Source organism: Lepus europaeus, chromosome 4 (genome assembly GCF_033115175.1).
Source record: "Lepus europaeus isolate LE1 chromosome 4, mLepTim1.pri, whole genome shotgun sequence".
Taxonomy (NCBI): Eukaryota; Metazoa; Chordata; class Mammalia; order Lagomorpha; family Leporidae; genus Lepus; species Lepus europaeus.
The window spans coordinates 2321916-2342435 of NC_084830.1; the positions used below are offsets into that span (position 1 = coordinate 2321916).

Below are 20520 nucleotides of genomic sequence, written 5' to 3' on the forward strand. Positions count from 1 at the left end.
CTTGTTCCTGATCGTGGGGGCGGGCTGGAGGGCTTGGCGCTCGGCGGCGTCACACAGGGCTCGCGTGTCAGTCCTCCGGGGCCATTCTGCACGTCCGTGCACAAGAGGGTTTGCCCTTGCCTGGCGGGAGCGGGGGTGTGCGTGTTGCGCAGCAGGTGTGTGTGGCGGATCTCGTGCGTTCTGAGGATCTAGCCTGGTGGAACCCAAGGTGGCGCCGCCCGGCCGGCGCTAACGTGGCCTCGGTGCGTGCTAGCCCGTGTCCGTGTGTTCGGGGTCCTGCTCCGCGGGGTCTCCTGCTCTAACGTGCTAAACGCCCTGCCGTGGTTCTCAGCCTAACGTGCACTTGAGGTTGTTCATTGCCCTGCGCGCACCTGAGCTTGTGAGAGCTGTGCGATGAAGCTGATGCGGGGGTCTCTGGTGGCCTTGTCATTACTGAGGGCCGGCGGGCACCTGCGGCAGGCCAAGGCCGTGTGCTGTGCCATCCCAGCTCCTGGCCGAGGCCGTGTGCCGTGCCATCCCGGCTCCTGGCCGAGGCCGTGTGCCGTGCCATCCCGGCTCCTGGCCGAGGCCGTGTGCCGTGCCATCCCGGCTCCTGGCCGAGGCTGTGTGCCGTGCCATCCCGGCTCCTGGCCGAGGCCGTGTGCCGTGCCATCCCGGCTCCTGGCCGAGGCCGTGTGCCGTGCCATCCCGGCTCCTGGCCCAGGCGCCGTCTGGGCCCAGCGTGTTGCACCTGCTCCTGGTTTCGTGCTGCACTCGGCGCTCTGCCCTAGCCTGGTGTGTGCACTCCACCTCTCCCACCCTCTCCGTCTTTTATCTGCGTATTTTACGAGAGTGTCTGAAGTTCCGCCCTGGGACTGGGGTGCAGCCGGACTGGGGTGCAGCCGGTGGACACAGCCCTTCAGACGGAAGTGTCTCTGTGGGCTGCGGTGGCCCAGGCCGAGGGACAGCCACGTGGTTGCCCCCGTCTTCTCTCTCTCCAAGGAGCTCAGAGGAAGCCGCTGGCTGCTGGCGCCCATGGGCAGCGGGCAGTTGTGCTGTTGGGAGCCTTAAGGTGGGCTCGTGCCCGGAGCCCACCAGGCACAGGGAGCCGCTGCTGCTCTGCGTGGGGCGGGGCAGGAGTTGGGCGTCGGGGGGCTCGGGCTGGAGTGGTTTCCAGGAGGCTCCCTGGACTGGAGAGCTGGGGCTCCCACCCCTGCTGCGTGGGCGGCACTGGCAACTCCATGTGTGCTCCGTGCGACCCGGCGGCCCCTCGCGTGAGCCTCCGTCCGCGGCGGCGGTCTCACACATGCGCTCCCTTCTCTTGCAGTATGTCCACCACAGCCCCGGCAACTCCAAGCGCGGCTTCGGCATAGACTGCGCCATCCTCTCCTGCCAGGTCTACATCTCGCAGATCCTGGTGGCGTCTGCCCTCGGGGGCGTGGTCGACGCCATGGCCACCGTGCGCGTCATCCCCACGGTGGCCTCCGTGGGCTCCTTCTTGGGCTTCCTGACGGCCACGTTCCTGGTGATCTACCCCGAGGTGTCGGACGAGGCCAAGGAGGAGCAGAAAGGCCTGTCCTGCCCGCCCGCCGGCGAGGGCCGGGACGGCGAGAAGCCCACCGCGCTGAAGCTGTCGCGGAGCGAGGGCCTGCAGGGCCCGGTGCAGACGGAGTCCATGGTCTGAGCCACACGCCTGTTTACACATTCCACGCTCGGGGCGGCGGGCGCGGCGGGGACAGCTGCGGCTGGCAGGTGCAGCCGGCCGGGGCCCCTCACGAAACGTAGCCGGAATTTAGTAGTTGTAGGTAGGTTCGAGCTACTAGGCAAAAATACCACACTCAATTACTTTTTCCACAATTAAAAAAAAATCATTTAAAATCCTTTTTTAAATTGAGAAAGATCTTTTAATTTCAGCTTTCTTTTATTCTGCATGTTTTTTAAATTGCAAAACATTTGCAAGGTAGACCATAAGCAATTCAGAAAAAACAAATAGTAAGATTTTGCATTCCCGAAAATTACAGTCGAACACAAGAAGCCATCAATGTCCTCGGCCCGGGGTCCCCGAGGACTTGGGACCACGGCGGTGTCGGTGACGGGCGGTTCGGTCAGCGCCGCCTGTGGGCCCCGGCACGCACCCCTGAGCACCACACTTGCTGCTGGTGCTGCGCCTGTTGGGGCTGCCCCCCTAGGGTCCCTGCGGGAGGCATTCGTCGCTCCCAGGACAGCCCACACCAAAGCTGCGAGGCAGCCATGGCCAGGGGGCGGGGGTTTGGGAGGCAGAGTCCGGACAGGGACACCCTCCCCCACCCTGCTGGGGACAGCCACGGGCCGGGATCTGAACTCTGGCACCTGTGAGTGTGTCCGTGTCCAGGCCCCGGGACCCCGGGACCACCTCCTCCCGAGGCCGCCTCCCTCCCCGCTGCGCCCCAGCCCCACCGCCTCCACCCGGGGCCGCCTCCCTCCCCGCCGCGCCCCCGGCCCCACCCCCTCCCTCCCCGCCGCGCCCCCCGGCCCCACCCCCTCCCTCCCCGCCGCGCCCCCCGGCCCCACCGCCTCTTCCATTGCACTTTGCTCCCAGCCGTTCGCCGGGGGTCCTGAGCGCGGAGCTCCAGGCGGGCACGGCCTCCCCCGGGGGCCACCCGCTGCACGGCTACCTCAGCACGCGTGCGTGTGCCAGGGCCTCCCTCCCCGGCGGGGAGACGGCCCGGGCGGTTTGTGCTGTGCCTGCGCTTGCCCGGGCCGGGGGCCGCGGCCGCGTCAGGTGTAACACTCGCTGCCTCGCGTGGATGTTTGTGAGTGAAGGACTTCGCGGCACAGAGAACCAGGCTGCCGTACGGCCGCTCTGAAGCAGAGATGTACACGCAGAGATATATATATATATTTCCAGATGAAGCAGCAGTTTTTCAATAAAGTACTTGAATTTTCTGTGTGTTGAAAGGAATTGGCGTGCTTGGTGTCGACCGAGTGGCCGAGCGCAGCCGTGGGCCCCGGGACGCCCGGCCACCACGAGCCCTGCCCCTCCTGGCCGGTGACAACACCTCTGGACGCCCGTCCTCGGCCCAGCATCCCGGGCAGGTGGCCCCGAGGTCGCGTCGGGGGTCCGGCCGCCTGGGTCGCGTCCTCTGTCTCAGTTGGTTTTTCCACCTCCGGTCCCAGCAGCCCCAGAACCGAGGGAGCCAGGGCTGAGCTGCCCAGGCCGCCGGTGAGCCGGACGCATGGGGCCGGTCCCAGGGGCCCAGGGCCACGGCTGCTTTCTCAGGGTCGCGGGGTCTGAAATGACACGGGATGTTCCATGTTCACGGCACAGGCCCGGGAAGGCCGCTGGAGAACGGGCCGGCCGGAAGTGAGCGGCCAGTCACGGCGGGCTCTGAGGCCTGGAGCCCTGCGGGTGCCGCTCGCCCTGGAGCTCAGGTCAGCAGTAGAGGGGGCTCCCCGGAGGCCCTGGTGCGCTGGGTGTGAGGACCCAGGAGCCCGATCCTGCCGCAGCCCTCCCCCCACAGCGGTGAGGCCATCGGCGGTGGCACCGCCACGGGGCTGCCAGGCTGTCACGGGGGTCTCGCAGTAGGGGGCTGGCCCTGGCCTGCCAGTGAGTGGGCAGCGCGGTCGCCGGGGGCCCCAGGCAGCTGTTCCGGGCTCTGTCCCGTGTGCGTGTCTGGGGCAGGCTGGGTGCCGAGTGGCACGGCTCATCACGCTGGTCTGTGTTCCCTAAAGTCTTTCCCTGAGATGCCTATAACACGTGTGGCAGCTGGGGCGTGCAGGCCCGGGCAGGGGACCCGTGACACTCCCCAGCGCCGGGAGAAGTGCTAGGTCCAGTCCCATCCCCGTGGGGACACAGGTGGCCAGGGGCGTCTGGGAGGCGCCGTGTGTGGAGCAGCAGACAGGCGGACAGAGACTCCCCGTGCCCACGGGGACGGTGCGGCCCCCGAGCCTGTGGGCCCCCCGCAGCAGCTGCCTTCCTGCAGGCTGAGTGAGTCCCCTGGGTCCCGCGTCCTCTTCCCGAGAGGGGTGACAGTTTCCAGGCTGCCCGAGGTCACCCGCCTGCTGGGGTGTGGGCAGATTGGTCAGAAGTTCCTCTGACCCACAGTGGCTGGCCAGGGGCAAGAGGAGGGGGAGGGATGATGGGTGGTCACTGGGGGTCCCCAGGTGGAGCCTGTTCGGGGTGCCCAGCCGGGCTGCCCCAGAGCAGGGCAATGTAGATAACTAATTTTTTTTTTTAGGTGCCAGCACTGTGGCACTGTGGCTAAGCCTGTGTCTGCAATGCGGGCATCCCATGTGGGCGCCAGTTCATGTCCCGGCTGCTCCGCTTCCCATCTAGCTCCCTGCTAGTGCTTGGTCCCCCGCACCCACGTGGGAGACCTGGAGGAGGCTCCTGGCTCCTGGCTCCGGATCGGCGCAGCGCCAGCCGTAGCAGCCATTTGGGCAGTGAACTGCAGGTGGAAGACCGACCTCTCTGTAACTCTACCTCTCAGATATGTAAGTAAAAATCTTTTTTAAAAGAGATTATTTGGCTAGCGCCACGGCTCACTAGGCTAATCCTCTGCCTGTGGCGCCAGCACACCGGGTTCTAGTCCTGGTTGGGGCGCCGGTTCTGTCCCGGTTGCTCCTCTTCCAGTCCAGCTCTCTGCGGTGGCCCAGGAGTGCAGTGGAGGATGGCCCAAGTGCTTGGGCCCTGCACCCCATGGGAGACCAGGAGAGGCACCTGGCTCCTGGCATAGGATCAGCGCAGTGCGCCGGCCGCAGCAGCCACTGGGGGATAAACCAATGGAAGGAAGACCTTTCTCTCTGTCTATAACTCTACCTGTCAAATAAATAAAAATCTTAAAAAATATTAAAATAAAATGAATCTTCAGTAGATGACATATAAATGTAAGTCAAAAAACTCTGGGTAAGTGGGATTAAAAGCTGTTTATTTTGGTGCAAAAACATGTGAAATCCATGAATAGGTTCTTGGAGTACATTTTCCCACAAGTTCTGCAGGCCCGTGTGACGGTACCTTTCCGCTGACGTGGGGGCCATGTACATGTGATGTTCACTTCACAGTGAAGGAATTTTACACACCTAACTCATTACTGAGACGCTCACAGGGACAGAATATGATACACTAACGTATCACTAATAGGCACACGTACAGAATATACGGTACACTAACATTACTGACGGACGCTCACAAGTACATAACACAGCACACTAACGTATCACTAATAGGCACACGTACAGAATATACGGTACACTAACATTACTGACGGACGCTCACAAGTACATAACACAGCACACTAACGTATCACTAATAGGCACACGTACAGAATATACGGTACACTAACATTACTGACGGACGCTCACAAGTACATAACACAGCACACTAACGTATCACTAATAGGCACACGTACAGAATATACGGTACACTAACATTACTGACGGACGCTCACAAGTACATAACACAGCACACTAACGTATCACTAGTAGACACACGTACAGAATACAGGACACACATGTTACGGATGCTCACATGTACATAACATGACACATTAACATATTACTGGTAGACACAGGCACAGAACACACGACACGCATCACTGATAGACGCTCACAGGTCCATGTTATACCCTTGGTAATTAACGGCACGGGGAAGTGGAAAACCTGCTTTTTGTTCCTGCTTCTGCCGGTGCGGTTTGATTTCAGCATTTTGCAGCCACCAACGTGGGATGCCAGTGATGCTAAGCTCCGCCTCACCAGAGCCTCTCCCCAGCCGACCCGGGGAACCCGCAGAGCCACAGCAGTGGCTGGCCAGCCCTCGTGATTCACGCTTGTCTGTCGCAGGTGAGCGGGGCGTGCACGCCTGCCCCAGCTCGGGTCCTCTCGGACTGCGGGCCTCGGCCTCCCTCTCCAAGCCCCAGTTCAGAGCTGAGCCCCGCTGACACGGCCACACCTGAGCTCCTGCCGGGGAAGATGGCCGTGGCGGCCAGACACATGCCGCCTGTGCTGCGACCAGGGACCGCGTGGCCTCCTGTGCACGATGGGCTGGCACCACCACCGCCATGGGAGCCCGGGCTTGGGCACAGCAGTGCTGTCCCGGTGCCCTCGGCGTCTGCACCCCAGCCTGGTACAGGGTGTCCAGGTCCTGGGGCTGGGGTCCTTCTCCTGCCTTGCTCAGGAGCCAGGGGGCCTCCCTGCTCCAAGGCTGCTGCTGTCCCAGGCACACCCAGGCTCGTGCCGCAGCGCCAGCAGCCAGGTGACGCCGGGGCTCAGCCGCGGGGCCTGCCAGCAGCTGCAGAGCCAGCCGTGCCCTCCCGGCCACTCGGGGGCAGAGCCCCGGCATCTTCCCAGGGGCAGCCCGGCAGCGGACACTGAGCCCCCACGGCCGCCATCCGAGCTCCACCCAGGGCACCAGGCGATCCTCACTGCACACGGGGCACCTGCGGGAGCTCCCGACTGGACTGCCCGCCCCAAGGCAAGCCGCCTTCTTGAAGCACAGCCGGAGACCCGAAACCGCACTAGCACGCGCCAGATTCTGGGTCCCGATCCACACGTCTGTTCCAGTTTAATCCGGTAACGCTGAGCAGGGCAGGCATCCGGGTCTGGTCAGCGAATCCAGCTCGTCCCGGCGCCTCCCACGACGAATCACAGCGCGGCCTCGCCAAAGCACGGAGGGAAGACAAAGGTGCAGGGTTCCCCTTTCCTGTCGACAGGGCCCCGGAAAGACTGGCGCACGTGCGCTGCCTTGGCCGCCCACGGCTCCGCCCCAGTCTCTGTCGAGTGACCTCTCAGAGCCATCACCACGCCAGCACTGAATTGGCGGGATTCCCGCGGAGCAGGTGCGACGTGGCCCTGGGCTGCCAGTCTGTGTCGGCGTGTCACGGAAGAGGGCGTCACCCGCAGTGGAAGGCACCTGCTCGCCTGTGGCCCATCACGGACGCACTCCGGAACCCGTCCGGAAGACGCTCCCCGAGCGCCCCCGCGCGTTCACAATGGTACAGTTCCTGCCCTTGGCTGCGGGCCAGGCCTCCCCGGTCTCCAGCTCCTCCCGTGAGCAAGGTTCTGGTCCATGATGGGATGGTTGGGGGCAGACCTGGCCGGGGCCAGCCCAGTGTCCCCTGGAGGCACCACAGGTGCTCCGACGCCTGGCCCTGGCCGGGGACCTGCAGCCCCCGCGCCCCTTGGTGGGAGCCGGCTGTGGCAGGGCGACAGCCAAGTCCCTGGGCAGAGGCTGCTGGCAAAGGCCGACCGCGGGCACCCGAAACCCCGCCCGCGAGACACGGAGCGTGGAGCTGTCGCCACTCGGCAGCAAGGCACATGGGGCCGCTCACTTAGTCCTCTGCAGCCGGCATCTCTGGCAGTCACACACCAAGGCAGTCCGCGCACGCACGTTGAAAAGTTAAAAAGGAAACAGCAGGTGCCTGGCCTGGCACCGCCCCTAGCCACACAAAGCCGACCCCCGTGTGGCCTCCTCCCCCTGGCAGCCCTGTGGGACCAGGAAGTGGCCTCTGGGGGGCAGGAAGTCAGTGCGAGGCCACAGCACCCCTGGTTCACCGTGGCCCTGGCCCCCAAGTCCGACAGGACGAGGACGAGTGTTTCGAGGGGTGGCAACATCCGAGGTGCGGGGGCCCCAGGTCTCGGCCACATCGCTGGCTCCTTCGCTGGTCCCTGGTTCCCTGATTCTGGGACCTTCTAGACAGCACAGAGGTCGTCACACAGGCAGTGCAGCTCCTGGTCCGAGAAGCGCCCCGGGGGGAACGGCACCGGTCCCCACGGCAGGTGCACATGGCAGGCCTCAGGCCCTGGTCTCCTTGCGCATCCCAGCGCCTACTCCACCTTCCAGATGGCGATCTTGCCCTCCTCGGGCCCGGAGCCGCTCAGCACATACCTGTCCTCGGCTGAGCACAGGGTCCGCACGGCGTCGGCGTGCGCCACCAGCTCCTTCTCCACCGCCCTCCGCTCGGCACAGACCACGTAGATTTTCCCCTTGATTTTGCCTTGCGACAGACCACTGCCCCCCACCCAGACCTGCGGGAGAGAAACGCGGAGGGAGAGCATCAGCCAGCCAGGGGGACAGCCAGGCCCCGCCCACGTGCGTGAGGAGCAGCCCCTGGGCCCGGAGCTAACCCAGGGGCGAGAAGGCTCGGCAAGGCCTGGGCATGGACAAGTCACCAGAGTCCAGAGGGCTGCCCCCGCCCCGAGGCTCAGAGCCCGTTGGGTTACGATGCAGCCACCCAGAAAGCTGGGGCAGCTCCGGGGAGCCTCTCCCGCCGAGCCGCAGGGAGGAGCCAGCCCTGGCCCCGGCCGCCCTAGCTGCCCCTGAGTGGCCAGCCCTGGCCCCGGCCGCCCTAGCTGCCCCTGAGTGGGCTCCCCTGCTCCCCGAGGCAGCTCCTAGGACCGCCCAGCCTCGAGGCACCGCCGGGGTGGGGTGGGGGGGCTCACCTGCCGCTTCACCCTGATCATGCAGCGGACCTCACAGCAGTCCTGCAGGGGGATCCTCTCGGGGGGCTGGGTCAGGTCCTCCAGGCTACAGACGTAAACCTCGCTGCGCCCCGCACAGGCCGCCCACAGCTGCTCCTGCTGCAAGACAAGTCACCATGCAGGCTGCCGGGATGGCCGCCGGGGGCCCCCGCGCACGCGCGCACGCGCACTGCAGGGTACCTCGGGGAGCAGCTGGAAGCCCAGGAAGGAGGTGCTTATCTCTGTAAAGATCTCATCGAGCCTCAGCTCCTGCTGCACAAAGCCGTTGGTCGTCACCGCCACGATGCTGCTGCCTGTGCCTGTGGGGACCCAAGAGCCCAGTGAGGGGCAGGCGGCCGGGACGCCGGGGAAGGGACGGTTCGAGTCCCGGCTGCTCCACTTCCGATCCAGCTCCCTGCTACTGGCCTGGGAAAGCAGCAGCAGATGGCCGAGTGCTCGGGTCTCTGCCACCTCTGTGGGAGACCCAGAGGGAGCTCGTGGCCATCTGGGGAGTGAACCAGTGGACTGAACATCTCTCTCTCTCTCTCTCTCTCTCTCTCTCTCTGACTCTGAATACATTTTATTCAGATTTATTTGAGAAGCAGAGAGAGAGGTCTTTCATCCACTGGTTCACTCCCCAAATGACCTCAATGGCCGGAGCTGGGCCTATCTGAAGCCAGGAGCTTCATCTGGGTCTCCCACGAGGGTGCAGGGACCCAAGCACTTGGCTCATCCTCCACTGCTTTCCCAGGTGCATTAGCAGGGAGTGGATCGAAGTGGAGCAGCCGGGACTCGAACCGGTGCCCATATAGGATGCCGGCACTGCAGACGGAGACTTAACCCACTGAGCCTCAGCGCCGGCCCCTCTGAATTAATCTCTAAAAATGAACTGATCTCTTTAAAGAAAAGGACAGGAACAGTGGGAAAACAAGCTCTCCCGCCCGGCGACACCAGCAGCCGCATGGAGAGTCAGCGGGCAGAGGGGCCGTTCCTCCAGAGACAGGAACAGGTGCAGAGGGGATGCACGGTGCCGCCGGCCAGCACAGCCGAGGCCACAGGAGTCGCAGCCACGGCAAACAAGCACCACGAGACTGCCTGCCGGCGGGGGTGTGCGATGGGGCAGCCGCTGTGGAAACCTGGCTGGTGGCTCCGCGCAGGGCCAGGACTGCCCACACGGAGCTCTCACATCAGTGCAGCCCGAAACCACCCCTGCGGATGGGGACAGCCAGACGCAGGAGCGCAGCCGGGGACGCCGTGGGGGAGGCAAACTCGGCTCCAGGACGCAGGGCCCACGTCTGCCGACACACAGCACTGGCGCCTTTTACTGTGTGCGAAACGGGCTTTTGTGGCGAGGACAGCACTCGCAACCGTCACGCGTGTCATCCGGCACACGCCTAGAAGCCTGCAGAGCGTAGGCAGCCCCCGTGCCTGGGGTTCAGAAGCACACCCAGGGCCCCAGGCCAAGCACCCGCCCTGCCCGTGGCCCTGGGGGTGACAGCGCAGGTGACAGGGCGACCGTGGGGGTGGGAATGGAGGAAGCAGCAGGCCATGGGCAGGGGCGGCTGCTGGCGGCACGCAGAAGGGCCTGGGCGCAGAGCAGGCAGGGGCAGGGCCGAGCACTTACAGCACCACAGGCGGCCGCCGTGCAGCTGCATGGCCGTGAGGCCTCCGCACGGCAGCTGGAAGCGGCTGGTCACCCGCAGCGTGCTCACGTTCCACGCCAGGACCGTCCCGTCCACGCTGCAGGAGTAGACCTCGCTGGAGAGCCAGACACACACAGTCAGTCCCAGGGACACTCTAACCCGGCCAGCAACACGGGGTCCCGGGGGCAAGAGCAGGCTCGCCGGCTCGGCTCACTGAAGTGTGGAACGGAACCCACCCAGCACAGGGGCTTCGGGCTGCCCATGTGGCTGACAGCGCAGCTCTGTGGGCTGCGGGAGACCCCCGCCCACCCTGAGGTCTGTAACCTGGGGGGTAGACGCACTGGGCCTCCATGGCACTGCAGGGGACAGGGCTCTGCTCAGCCGCACCCAATCCCATGAGGCCTGCCCCCGGGTCCCACGTGACTGCTGACACTGAGCTAGGGTGAGGGCCAGGGAGTGGGCCTCCTGGCTCATCCCCCACCACGGGACACGGGACCCCAGGAGCGGGGCACGCTGGACCCCTAGGGTGGGAAAGGCCCCGGAGCACGGCCAGCAGGGCTGGGGGCAGAATTCTGTCCCAGAAACCAGATTCGTTGGTGGCCTCTGCCCGGGGACCTCAGCCCGCGCTGGCCTGGAGCTGTGGTCTGAGAGGGGCCACCAAGTCCATGTGAGGGGTGGGGGAGGCTGGGGCCTGCAGCTGGGTGGCACAGGAAGAATGTGCAAGAACAGAGGGTCGGGAACCCCGTCCAGGTCCCCAGGAGCGCGGCGCCCCCCCGCCTGCCGCTCCCAGGCCCCGGCCCCGCGTGCGTCCCTGTTCTAATCTGTGCCCGTCCCCCAGCCCTGGGAACAGACGCAGAGGGCCCACTGCTGGACGCCAGGGCCGGGCTGGCACAGCAGGCCAGGCAGGACCAGCGGGGTGGGAGTGACCTTCGTGGTATCTCCAGGGATGAGCCAAGAGCTTGCGGGTAGGGGCCTGGAATCCAGCCCACCCAGAGGCCCGCACTGCAAGCATGGAGGAGGGCCTGACACCTCTGGGCCTGGGACGGTCCTGTGTGGGGTGGGGCTGGCAGCAGGGACACCAAGTGGGCACGTGGGAGAGGGCCTCCCTCTCCCCTCGGTGGGACTGGAAGTGCCCACCCAGCTGTCTCCCCTGCAGACCGCGCACCCCCAGCCACCCACCTGGGCGCCGCCGTGCCCTCCTGAACGGCCAGAGCGGTGACGCTGGCGCGGTGGTCCGTGAGCTGCTTGTTGCAAGACATGCTGTGCACGTTGATGATGTAGATGACCGCGTCAGCCGAGCCGAGCCACACCTGGTTCTGCTCTGCCATCACCATGCAGTTCTGGCGAGGCCGAGGGGGAGGGGGAGACGGGCGTAGGCTCAGCGCACGTCACTGACCCAGCACACGCCGTGGAGTCGGCTAGGACCGCACAGCCAGCGGCCAGAACAGGTGCGCGGCCGGTTCATCCAGCCCGCGTCTCTCCTCTCCTCCAGCACCGTGCCCGGGGCCATCCCAACAGCAGTGTCCCCAGCAACAGGGACGCCCACTGAGAACACGTGTGCACGCCACGGTCTCGTGTGTGTGCCACCCCGTGCACACGCGTGTCCGTGCGCCCCCCCCCCCCGGGGCAGCACCGCGACTATTTATTTTGAGGAGTTACGAGTAGGCCTGAGCAGCAGCCGGGTCTGCACACACCGGGATGCACCGTGTGTGGACAGCAAGCACGCCCAGGCTCTGCCTGCAGGACTGCGCTGGGGGCCCTGGCTCAGCAAAGCGCCGGCCAGGGCTTGTTTTTCAAGGTTGATGTACTTGTTTAGTTTTGACAGGCGGTGTGACAGGCGGTGACCTTCCACCCACGGACTCCCTGCCCCCCGGATGGCTGCAGTGTGGCTGGGGCTGAGAGGCAGGGGCCCAAGCACCCTCTGCTGGCTTCCCAGGTGCGTGAGCTGGGAGCGGGAGCGGAAGTGGAGCGGCCGGGACTTGAATCAGCGCTCAGATATGGGCTGCCGATGAACCGGGCACAACGCTGGCCCCGATGTTTACTTTTTGATGGACGAAAACCCTGGGGACTTAGAAAAGCCACACGGACGGAGGGACAGCTACGCTGGCCTGCACACCTGCAGCAGCACGCCCCGCCTGGCTGTGCCAGGCGCCAGCCACCCCATCCAGGGGCCCCTGCAGTCGGCAGGGCCGGGAGTGTGTGGGGCACCCCCTCCTGCCTCCCAGGGTGCACATGAGCCGGGCGCCGGAATTGGGAGCAGAGCCAGGGCTCGAACCCGGGCATCGGGCACCGAGCCACCGCTGCTTTGCTCTCAGTGTTATGACGACCTCGCCTGTCTTCACCCACACGTGTGCAGCATGTGACGAGGACGGGAGAGACGCGTCTGGTGTCCACACGGAAGCAGCCTCCCGCGAGAGCGTTACAGCCTGGGAGGGCTGCTAAGAACCAGGTACAGCGGCAGACAGAGTCGGTGCAGCCCGGCCCATTATCGAAGTCAGAAGGAAGCGCTCATAAAAACTGATTAGTTTGGGGCCGGTGCTGCGGCGTAGCGGGTAAAGCTGCTGCCTGCTATGCCAGCATCCCACACAGATGCTGGTTCAAGTCCCGGCTGCTCCACTTCCGATCCAACTCCCTGCTGTGCCTGGGAAAGCAGCGGAAGATGGTCCAAGCGCTTGGGCCACCCACGTGGGAGACCTGGACGGAGTCCCAGGCTCCAGCCCCTGTGGCCATCTGGGGAGTGACCCCGCGGGTGGAAGACCTCCACGGCTGCTCCATTTCGAATGCCGTAAAACTGCGAGAGGCCAGCGCGCGGCCGATGCCCTGGGCCCGCGCACGCCCCCTGCTCACCAGCGTGCAGGAGCCCACTTTGAAACAATGCTGGTGGATGGTCCAGGAGGAGGCGTCGAACACGATCACCTTTCCTTCGTCTAGGGCGCACCACAGCTTGGGGTGGGCGTCTTCCACCTTCTCCGCGGGGTCAAGATGCCCTGAGGGGGACAGCAAACCCAGGACGTGTGAAGGAAGCCCACGCGCCACAGCAGCCCAGCCGGGCACTCCGGGATTCCCCAAGCCCCACCGCGCCAGGTGCTGGGGGTTGCGGAGCGAGCACAGCCCCACGCTGCCCTGCTGGGGTGCGAGTTCAGGCAGGGGGAGGGGTGGGGGAGCAGGTGGCACAGGAAGGGGGGGTGGCTGGAGAGCAGGCGACAGCCAGGGGTCCCCGCGCCCCAGCCACGTCCACACCCAGCAGGAGCGTGGTAGGTTCCCCAAGCTCGCTAGCGCCCATGCTTCAACTGCGGCCACTCTTGGGGTGTGGGAGACGCGACACGTGGGCGCTGAACAGGAAACCCGCAGGGGCTGGGGAGGCGGGGCTGCAGGCTGAGTGGCATCCACGTGAGCACCGGCTGAAGCCCCGGCTGCTCCCCTTGCTCCCTGCTCCCAGCTCATGGGCCCGGGAAAGCTGTGGAAGACGGCCTGAGTGCCTGGGCCCCTGCACCCACGAGGGAGCCCCGGATGGAGCTCCTGGCTCCTGGCCTCCACCTGGCCCGGCTGCAACCGTTGTGGCCATTTGGGGAGCGAACCAGCGGATGGAGGATCTCTCTGTCTCTCCCTTTTTCTCTGTCACTCTGCTTTCAAATGCATAAATGAATCTTTAAAAACAAAAATTCTCACAGCCCTCAGGATAGCCAGGGTGGCGTGTGTCCCTGTGGCAAGCAACAGGCAAGGCGCAGTCCTGTTAGCACCATGACAGGGGCGGGCGAGAGAGCAGCCGCCGCGGGACCCAAGGACCAGGGCTCCGGGCTGGGACTCCGAGCCTGGGTGCCGGCCCCAGCTCCCTCTCCCATGGGCTGAGCCATGGCTGCAGTCCATACAAGGCCAACTCCACAGAGCGGGGTCAGCTCAGACTGCTGCCCCCAGGGTGGGGAACACCAAGCGCCCGCCACGCCCCGTGCAGCCCCCGGCCACCCCAGGCCCCGTGTGCATAGCCAGGGGCAGGGCGCTGACCTGGAGTATACAGCAGCACGTCCACGGCGCGTGGCAAGGTCTCCCCCGCCGACGGGTTTATCTTGTGCTTCAGCGTCTCCAACGTGGTCTTCGGGACCGCCATGGGCACTGCAAAGCAAACGCGACACACGGGGCCACGGCGGTCAGCCCGCGGCCTCACACCCCCACTTCCTCCAGCACGGAGTCTTGGGGGACAGTTCGCGACCTGCAAGGCTGCTCCGTGTGAGGGTGGGCGGTGTTCCCACCAGACCGGAAAGCCCCTCCCATGGAGTCTCCCGGGACCCCCGACACACACACAAACACACACACACACACACAGCTGCCCACTGCCCTCGGGGGCCGCTCCCTGGGAGCGCGACAGGTGCTCCTCCCCCTGCACACTGTCCGCTGAGACCGATCACCACTGAGGCTGCTCTTCCCCACCCTGGGACGACGTTCTAGAATGTGCTAGCCATGCCCCGAGAGGCGGGACAACCAGCATCCACTGGGAGACGCCACCCAGGCCTTCCCGCCGACGAGGGGCTGTTCACAGCCGTCGAAAGCAATGCCACGCAGACACCCCACTGCGACTCGGCTACCGTGAGAAGCCCAGCGCTCCTGGGTCCTGTCCCCGTGATGTGCCCGGAGACAGAAGTGCGGGGGACGTGTCAGGTCCGCGCCTGAGCCGCCAGGAAGCGGTACCCTTAACCAGCGCTGCACAAGAAACTTCCTGGCGCAGTGGCCGCCAACACCTCGGCAGAACCCACCCACGCACCATGAGGCAACCGCACGTGCCGACCGTACGTGCACGGTGGCGGGTGCAGGCCATCCCGGCAACACAGGGCCCTCTGCCTTCTCCACGTCCGCTACGTCCCCACCCCAACAGCTGGGGAACAGGGCGATGCCGGCGCGATGGCAGAGACCCCTTCACCGCTCCACCTGTGGCTTCCACGAGCAAGGAGACCGGACAGTTCCTGCCTGGGAAGCCGGCCACGCCGCAGGCCGGGACGGACGCTGCCGGCGGCCCCAGGCCCCAGGCCCCAGGCCCATCCCAGCGCCTCCCACAGAGCCCCCTCCACTGCTTGCCACTGAGTCACGGCCACGAGTCACGGCCACCACCTTCCTGTGCGAGGCGGCATCCACCCAGAGCTGGGTGTGGGCAGGCGGGAGCCGCGGCGCGGTGGCCCTGATGAGAACAGTGGGTGGTGTCCAGAGATCAACCAGGGAATCAGAAAAACAAGGGGGCAGCTGGGCGTGGCTCTGGTTAAACAGCGGTCAGCCCCTCACATCGCGTGAGACACATGAGCACCGCACTCACACGAGGTCACACAAGACACGTGTTCATACAAGATCACACAAGATCCTGTGAGCCATGCGGACACACATTCATACAAGATCCCGTGAGACACGTGTTCATACATGGCACACAAGATCCTGTGAGACGTGTTCTACACAATCACGTCAGACACGTGTTCACAAGATCGCATTAGATGTGTGTTCATGCATGATCACACGCGATCACGTGAGACATGTGTTCACAAGATCGCATTAGATGTGTGTTCGTACATGATCACACGCGATCACGTGAGACACGTGTTCACAAGATCGCATTAGATGTGTGTTCATGCATGATCACACGCGATCACGTGAGACACGTGGTCACAAGATCGCATTAGATGTGTGTTCGTACATGATCACACGCGATCACGTGAGACACGTGTTCGTACAAGATCACACGTGATCACAGATCCCATTAGACGCATGTTCAGAGTCACATGATCATGGGAGACAAGATCACACAGGACCCCGTGAGACACGCATGCACAGGCAGGCAGCGCACACACGGGTGGCCGCGGGGCCTTACTCTCGTTCTTCATCTTGTCGAAGTAGGACAGCTTGGAGGCGGCGTCGAGGGCCTTGGGTGACTGCAGCGTGCCCACCACGGCGTCCATCAGCAGCACGTTGGTCAGCGCCTGCTGGATGTACTGCGGGTCCTGTGGGAGGCGGCATGGGCGGGGTCAGCGGGCACAGAGGGACGCGTGCGGACATGCCGCCCTGCGAGGGACAGCCACGCCAGGGTCGGCGAGCACGCTCTAGGAGGCCGGGCTGTGGGCTCTGCACCACACACGGCTCTGCCGTGGGAGCAGTGTCGCCAAACACAGGCGTGGCCATACTCCACGCCACCCTTACTGCACAGCTCGGCCAGCCCCCCGGCATCTGTGTGGCCTAAGTCATGGGCACACAGTAGCCACGGTCACTGGCCCTCCTGTCGTTCATAACCACAGGGCTCCCTGGTCACGCTCTGCCTGTCTTGTGCCACCTGGACATGGGCCTCGTCCCTCGCCCCTCCCCTCCCCCCGTCACCTGGGCACAGGGCCCCTCGTGACCGAGAGAGCCTTGTCCCCCGCCCCTCCCCCCATCGCCCAGGCACAGGGCCACTCATGACTGGGAAAGCCGCACTGCTGGCCTCAAGACCCCGGAAGCCTAGGGGAGGCAAGGCGAGCCCAGACCACCCTGCCCCCCATCGCTGGGCGCCACCAGGAGGGGGGGCGTGGTGAGGGGTGGGGAGGCCGGGTGGGGCCCCCATGGCCACCGCCCGCTCTGGGCCGGTTTCCCCCCAGGGCACTTGCCAGTGCCGTGAGGCCCCCCACTGGTCCTCAACCCAGAGCTCACAGCTCTCTCCCGGAGGAACCGGAGGGGCCAGGCGAGTGGGCGGACCTTGTGGTCATCGGCCAGCTGCTTCCCCGCCCACATCTCTTTGACCAGCAGGAGCCAGAGGCCGCACTCGGACTTGAGGTTCGCTTCGAACACCTCCTTCCTGGACAGCGTCTTGATCTTCAGGGTGGGGATTCGAAGAAGCAGAAACGCCACCGTGGTGCTTCGGACCTCCTGCGGGGGCAGAGACGGGAGAGAGACGGCCGTGGAGCCACAGCTGCACGGGACGCGGGGCGCGCACGCCGACACCCACGAGCTCCGAGCCCCGCGTCTCAGGGGAACCATCGACCACCCGCTGGCTGCATGCTCAGTGTTTCTGGGTCTCTGAGGTTCTAGATGGAAACCTGGCACAGCATAGGAAGGCAAACGGAAGGGAGCCGCACGCTGGCACAGCGGGAAGCCGCCGTCTGCACCCCGGCATCTGTGCGGGAGCACCGGGTGGAGTCCCAGCTGCTCCACTTCCGATCCAGCTCCCCGCTAATGCACCTGGGAAAGCAGCAGAAGGCGGCCAAGTGCCTGGGCCCCTGCACCCACGTGGGAGACCTGGAGGAAGCTCCTGGCTCCTGGCTCCGGCCTGGCCCAGCCCCAGTCATTGCAGCCATCTGGGCAGTGAACTAGCACATGGAAGATTCTCTCTCTCTCTCTCTCTCTCTCTCTCTCTCTCTCTCTCTCTCTCTCTCCCTCCTTCCCTCCCTCCCTCCCTCCCTCCCTCCCTCTCTCTCTATAACTCTGCCTTTCAAAAATAAATAAATCTTTTAAAAAAAAAGAAGAAGAAAGGAAGAAAACTCAGTGCTGCTGCAGTGGGTTAAGCTGCTGACTGCCACCAGGATCCCACATGGGCGCCGGCTCAAGTCCCGGCTGCTCCACTTCCGATCCTGGGACAGCAGTGGAAGACGGCCCAAATGCTTGGGTCCCTGCACCCAGATGAGAGGCCCGGATGGAGCTCCTGGCTCCTGGCTTTGGCCTGGCCCAGCCCTGGCTGTGGCAGCAATGTGGGGAGTGAACCAGCAGACGGGAGGAGGAAGGAGAGGAGGAAGAGGCCGAGCCGTGGGCGCACAGGCGCTGCCGAACGTCACCTGCTGTGCCCGCTCCTCGCCCCGAGCTTCCCGGCCGGCCCTGGTACCCTCCCCACCGCCCGGACGAGCAAAGCGGGGCGTGGGAAGGCGCCCACCTCTATGTCCCGGAAGGTGGAGATCTCCACGTAGCCGGGCCTGCCCTCCGGCAGGAGGAACAGGCGCTTCTGGGTCATGGCGATCTTGCCGACGCCGCGGTTGGTCTTGACGGCGCTCGACAGCTTGTAGACGCACTCACTCCGGTCCAGGTGCCGCACCACGGCCGCAGGCAGGATGACCTCCTGCGCCTCCGCCTCTGTCTCCTTCCAGCAGTTGTAGAAGTCCCTGAACGTGTCGGGCTCGATCTGTTTCTCTTGGCCTAGGGGTCACAGGGGAGGGAGACGGCTTAGCACCCCAGGCACCACCCGGCCACGGTGGCCGACGGCACCGGCACCCACGTCCCTCTGCACAGGAGACCTGCAGCCCCGGGGTCCCTGAATGTGTCGGGCTTGATCTGTTTCTCTTGGCCTAGGAGTCACAGGGGAGGGAGACGGCTTAGCACCCCAGGCACCACCCGGCCACGGTGGCCGACGGCACCGGCACCCACGTCCCTCTGCACAGGAGACCTGCAGCCCCGGGGTCCCTGAATGTGTCGGGCTTGATCTGTTTCTCTTGGCCTAGGAGTCACAGGGGAGGGAGACGGCTTAGCACCCCAGGCACCACCCGGCCACGGCGGCCGACGGCACCGGCACCCAGGTCCCTCTGCACAGGAGACCTGCAGCCCCGGGGGGCCACGCGAGTCCCTGAACGTGTAGGGCTCGATCTGTTTCTCTTGGCCTAGGGGTCACAGGGGAGGGAGACGGCTTAGCACCCCAGGTACCACCCAGCCACGGCAGCCGACGGCACCAGCACCCAGGTCCCTCTGTACAGGAGACCTGCAGCCCCCGACCCACACCAGGGACTTCAGCCTGCCTCACGGGGACAAGGATGCTCCTCTTGTAGTGGCAAAGTCCTCTGGGGACCACGAGGGGACCTGGTGCTAACACAAAGTTAACCTAGAGTAGACTGGCGCCCTGGTGACAGACCTGCACCCCTGCACCCCTGGGTGGGCCTGTTCCTCTCTGCCTGTGAGCAAGCCATCCACTCTTCCTGCTCGCAACCAAGACCGACATGGTGGAGGCAGTGCACCTGAGGCAGCCCCAGATGTCCCACAGTCACAGCCCTCACAGCCCCGCCTCCCGCCTGTGCAGCCCTCAGCTCCCGCTCGGCCACCAGGGCCTGCCAAGCCCACCCCACCGGCTCCCTGCCCTGGCCCCGGCTCCACGACGCTGTGTCGCCAGCCTGCCTGGCCTCTCTGCTCCACCCAGCGGGCAGCAGCCTCGCATCCCGCCCAGGAGGTGCTGCGCACCTGCTCCCTCCTGCAGGCAGGAGCCCCACCCGCGGCTCCCACACCGCGGCATGCCTTGTCCATGCCAGGCCCCCGATTCCCGAGGACAGGGCCCTCCCGCGCGGCACAACGCACACCCTAGTCGCACCATGTTAGGCAGTGGCTCTGCCAGCACTCACTCGGGGCAGAAGACCCCCCCCCCCGGGGCACAGCGTCAGCGTGGCCAAGCCGCACACACGTTTCCCTGTGGCACCAAGAACCACACTGTGTGCTCTACACCGACAGGGGAGGGAAGCTTAGGAGAATTGAGCCCGGCAGACGTGGGGCCCGCAGTGGGGCTGCCACGTGTCTGTGGATCTGCTGTCCCCACTGTCCCTGCCTGGGAGGGCAGCACCTGTGTCTCCTCCCCTGCCCGGATGGGGGTCGGAAGCCGAGGTGGCAGAAGGCACAGTCAAACCCCTGCTGACCTTGTAACCCGTAGCCCTGCGGCCACGCCCCCCTGACCCTGTGACCTGTAGCCCTGCGGCCACGCCCCCTGACCCTGTGACCCACAGCCCCGCGGCCACGCCCCCACTGACCCTGTGACCTGTAGCCCTGCGGCCACACCTCCTGACCCTGTAACCCACAGCCCCGCGGCCACGCCCCCACTGACCCTGTGACCTGTAGCCCTGCGGCCACGCCCCTGCTGACCTTGTAACCCATAGCCCCGCGGCCACGCCCCCGCTGACCCTGTGACCTGTAGCCCTGTGGCCACGCCCCCTGACCCTGTAACCCACAGCCCCGCGGCCACGCCCCCGCTGACCCTGTGACCTGTAGCCCTGTGGCCACGCCCCCGCTGACCCTGTGACCTGTAGCCCAGAGACGGCCAGGGGCACCTGGGGTCTGGCAGGCTGGAGCTGCTCACCCCCACCCTGTGTGCGCGCACCAGGATGCTGTGAGGACCCCCACCAGGGGGCGCTGTCTTGAGCCCACGCTTGTCTCCTGGCCCACTGTATTTCTGACTGCTGCCGGCCGTCTGCTGTGCTCGTGCCTTTCTGGCTTTGAAGGTTTAAAGACCCAGGACCCGGACAGAAAAGAAGCAGCAGTGCGGGCCTCTCCCCGCATCCCGGTGGATGAAGAGGAGGAGATGAAGGATGGGGGTGGGTGGGGGTGCCAGGTCACACGGCGGGGGGAGCGGGCAGAAGGTCAGAGGTACAAGGGCAGACAGCACGCGGTCGGCCCTGGTCCCACCCGTGGTGGGCCGGATACCTCTCCCATCTCACAACAGCCCCGGCACAGCTGCCGGCCCGCTCGTCACCAGCCTGAGGCTAAGGGGCCAGGCAGGCAAGGA

General features: G+C 65.2%; 2 protein-coding genes across 3 annotated transcripts in view; one reads left to right on the forward strand and one right to left on the reverse strand.

Moving 5' to 3' along the window:
* Positions 1-1762, forward strand: part of SLC45A4 (solute carrier family 45 member 4) — a 69677-nt gene extending 67915 nt beyond the window's left edge. Inside the window, exon 9 of the mRNA XM_062187935.1 lies at positions 1307-1762. Within this exon, the coding sequence (XP_062043919.1) occupies positions 1307-1663 (357 nt within the window). The 3' untranslated portion in view covers positions 1664-1762. The remainder of the gene's footprint in view (positions 1-1306) is intronic.
* Positions 1763-4866: 3104 nt separating this feature from the next.
* DENND3 (DENN domain containing 3) overlaps positions 4867-20520 on the reverse strand; it is a 52185-nt gene continuing 36531 nt past the window's right edge. The window contains exons 14-23 of one of the 2 annotated variants that reach the window (XM_062187938.1): positions 17923-18182; positions 16755-16925; positions 15901-16030; positions 14058-14165; positions 12903-13042; positions 11235-11395; positions 10037-10170; positions 8614-8732; positions 8395-8529; positions 4867-7980 (exon numbers count right to left, since the gene is read on the reverse strand). In XM_062187938.1, the coding sequence (XP_062043922.1) occupies positions 7780-7980; positions 8395-8529; positions 8614-8732; positions 10037-10170; positions 11235-11395; positions 12903-13042; positions 14058-14165; positions 15901-16030; positions 16755-16925; positions 17923-18182 (1559 nt within the window). In that variant the 3' untranslated portion in view covers positions 4867-7779. Of the gene's footprint in view, positions 7981-8394; positions 8533-8613; positions 8733-10036; positions 10171-11234; positions 11396-12902; positions 13043-14057; positions 14166-15900; positions 16031-16754; positions 16926-17922; positions 18183-20520 lie in introns of both variants that reach the window. The other variant, XM_062187936.1, reaches the window with a different exon arrangement.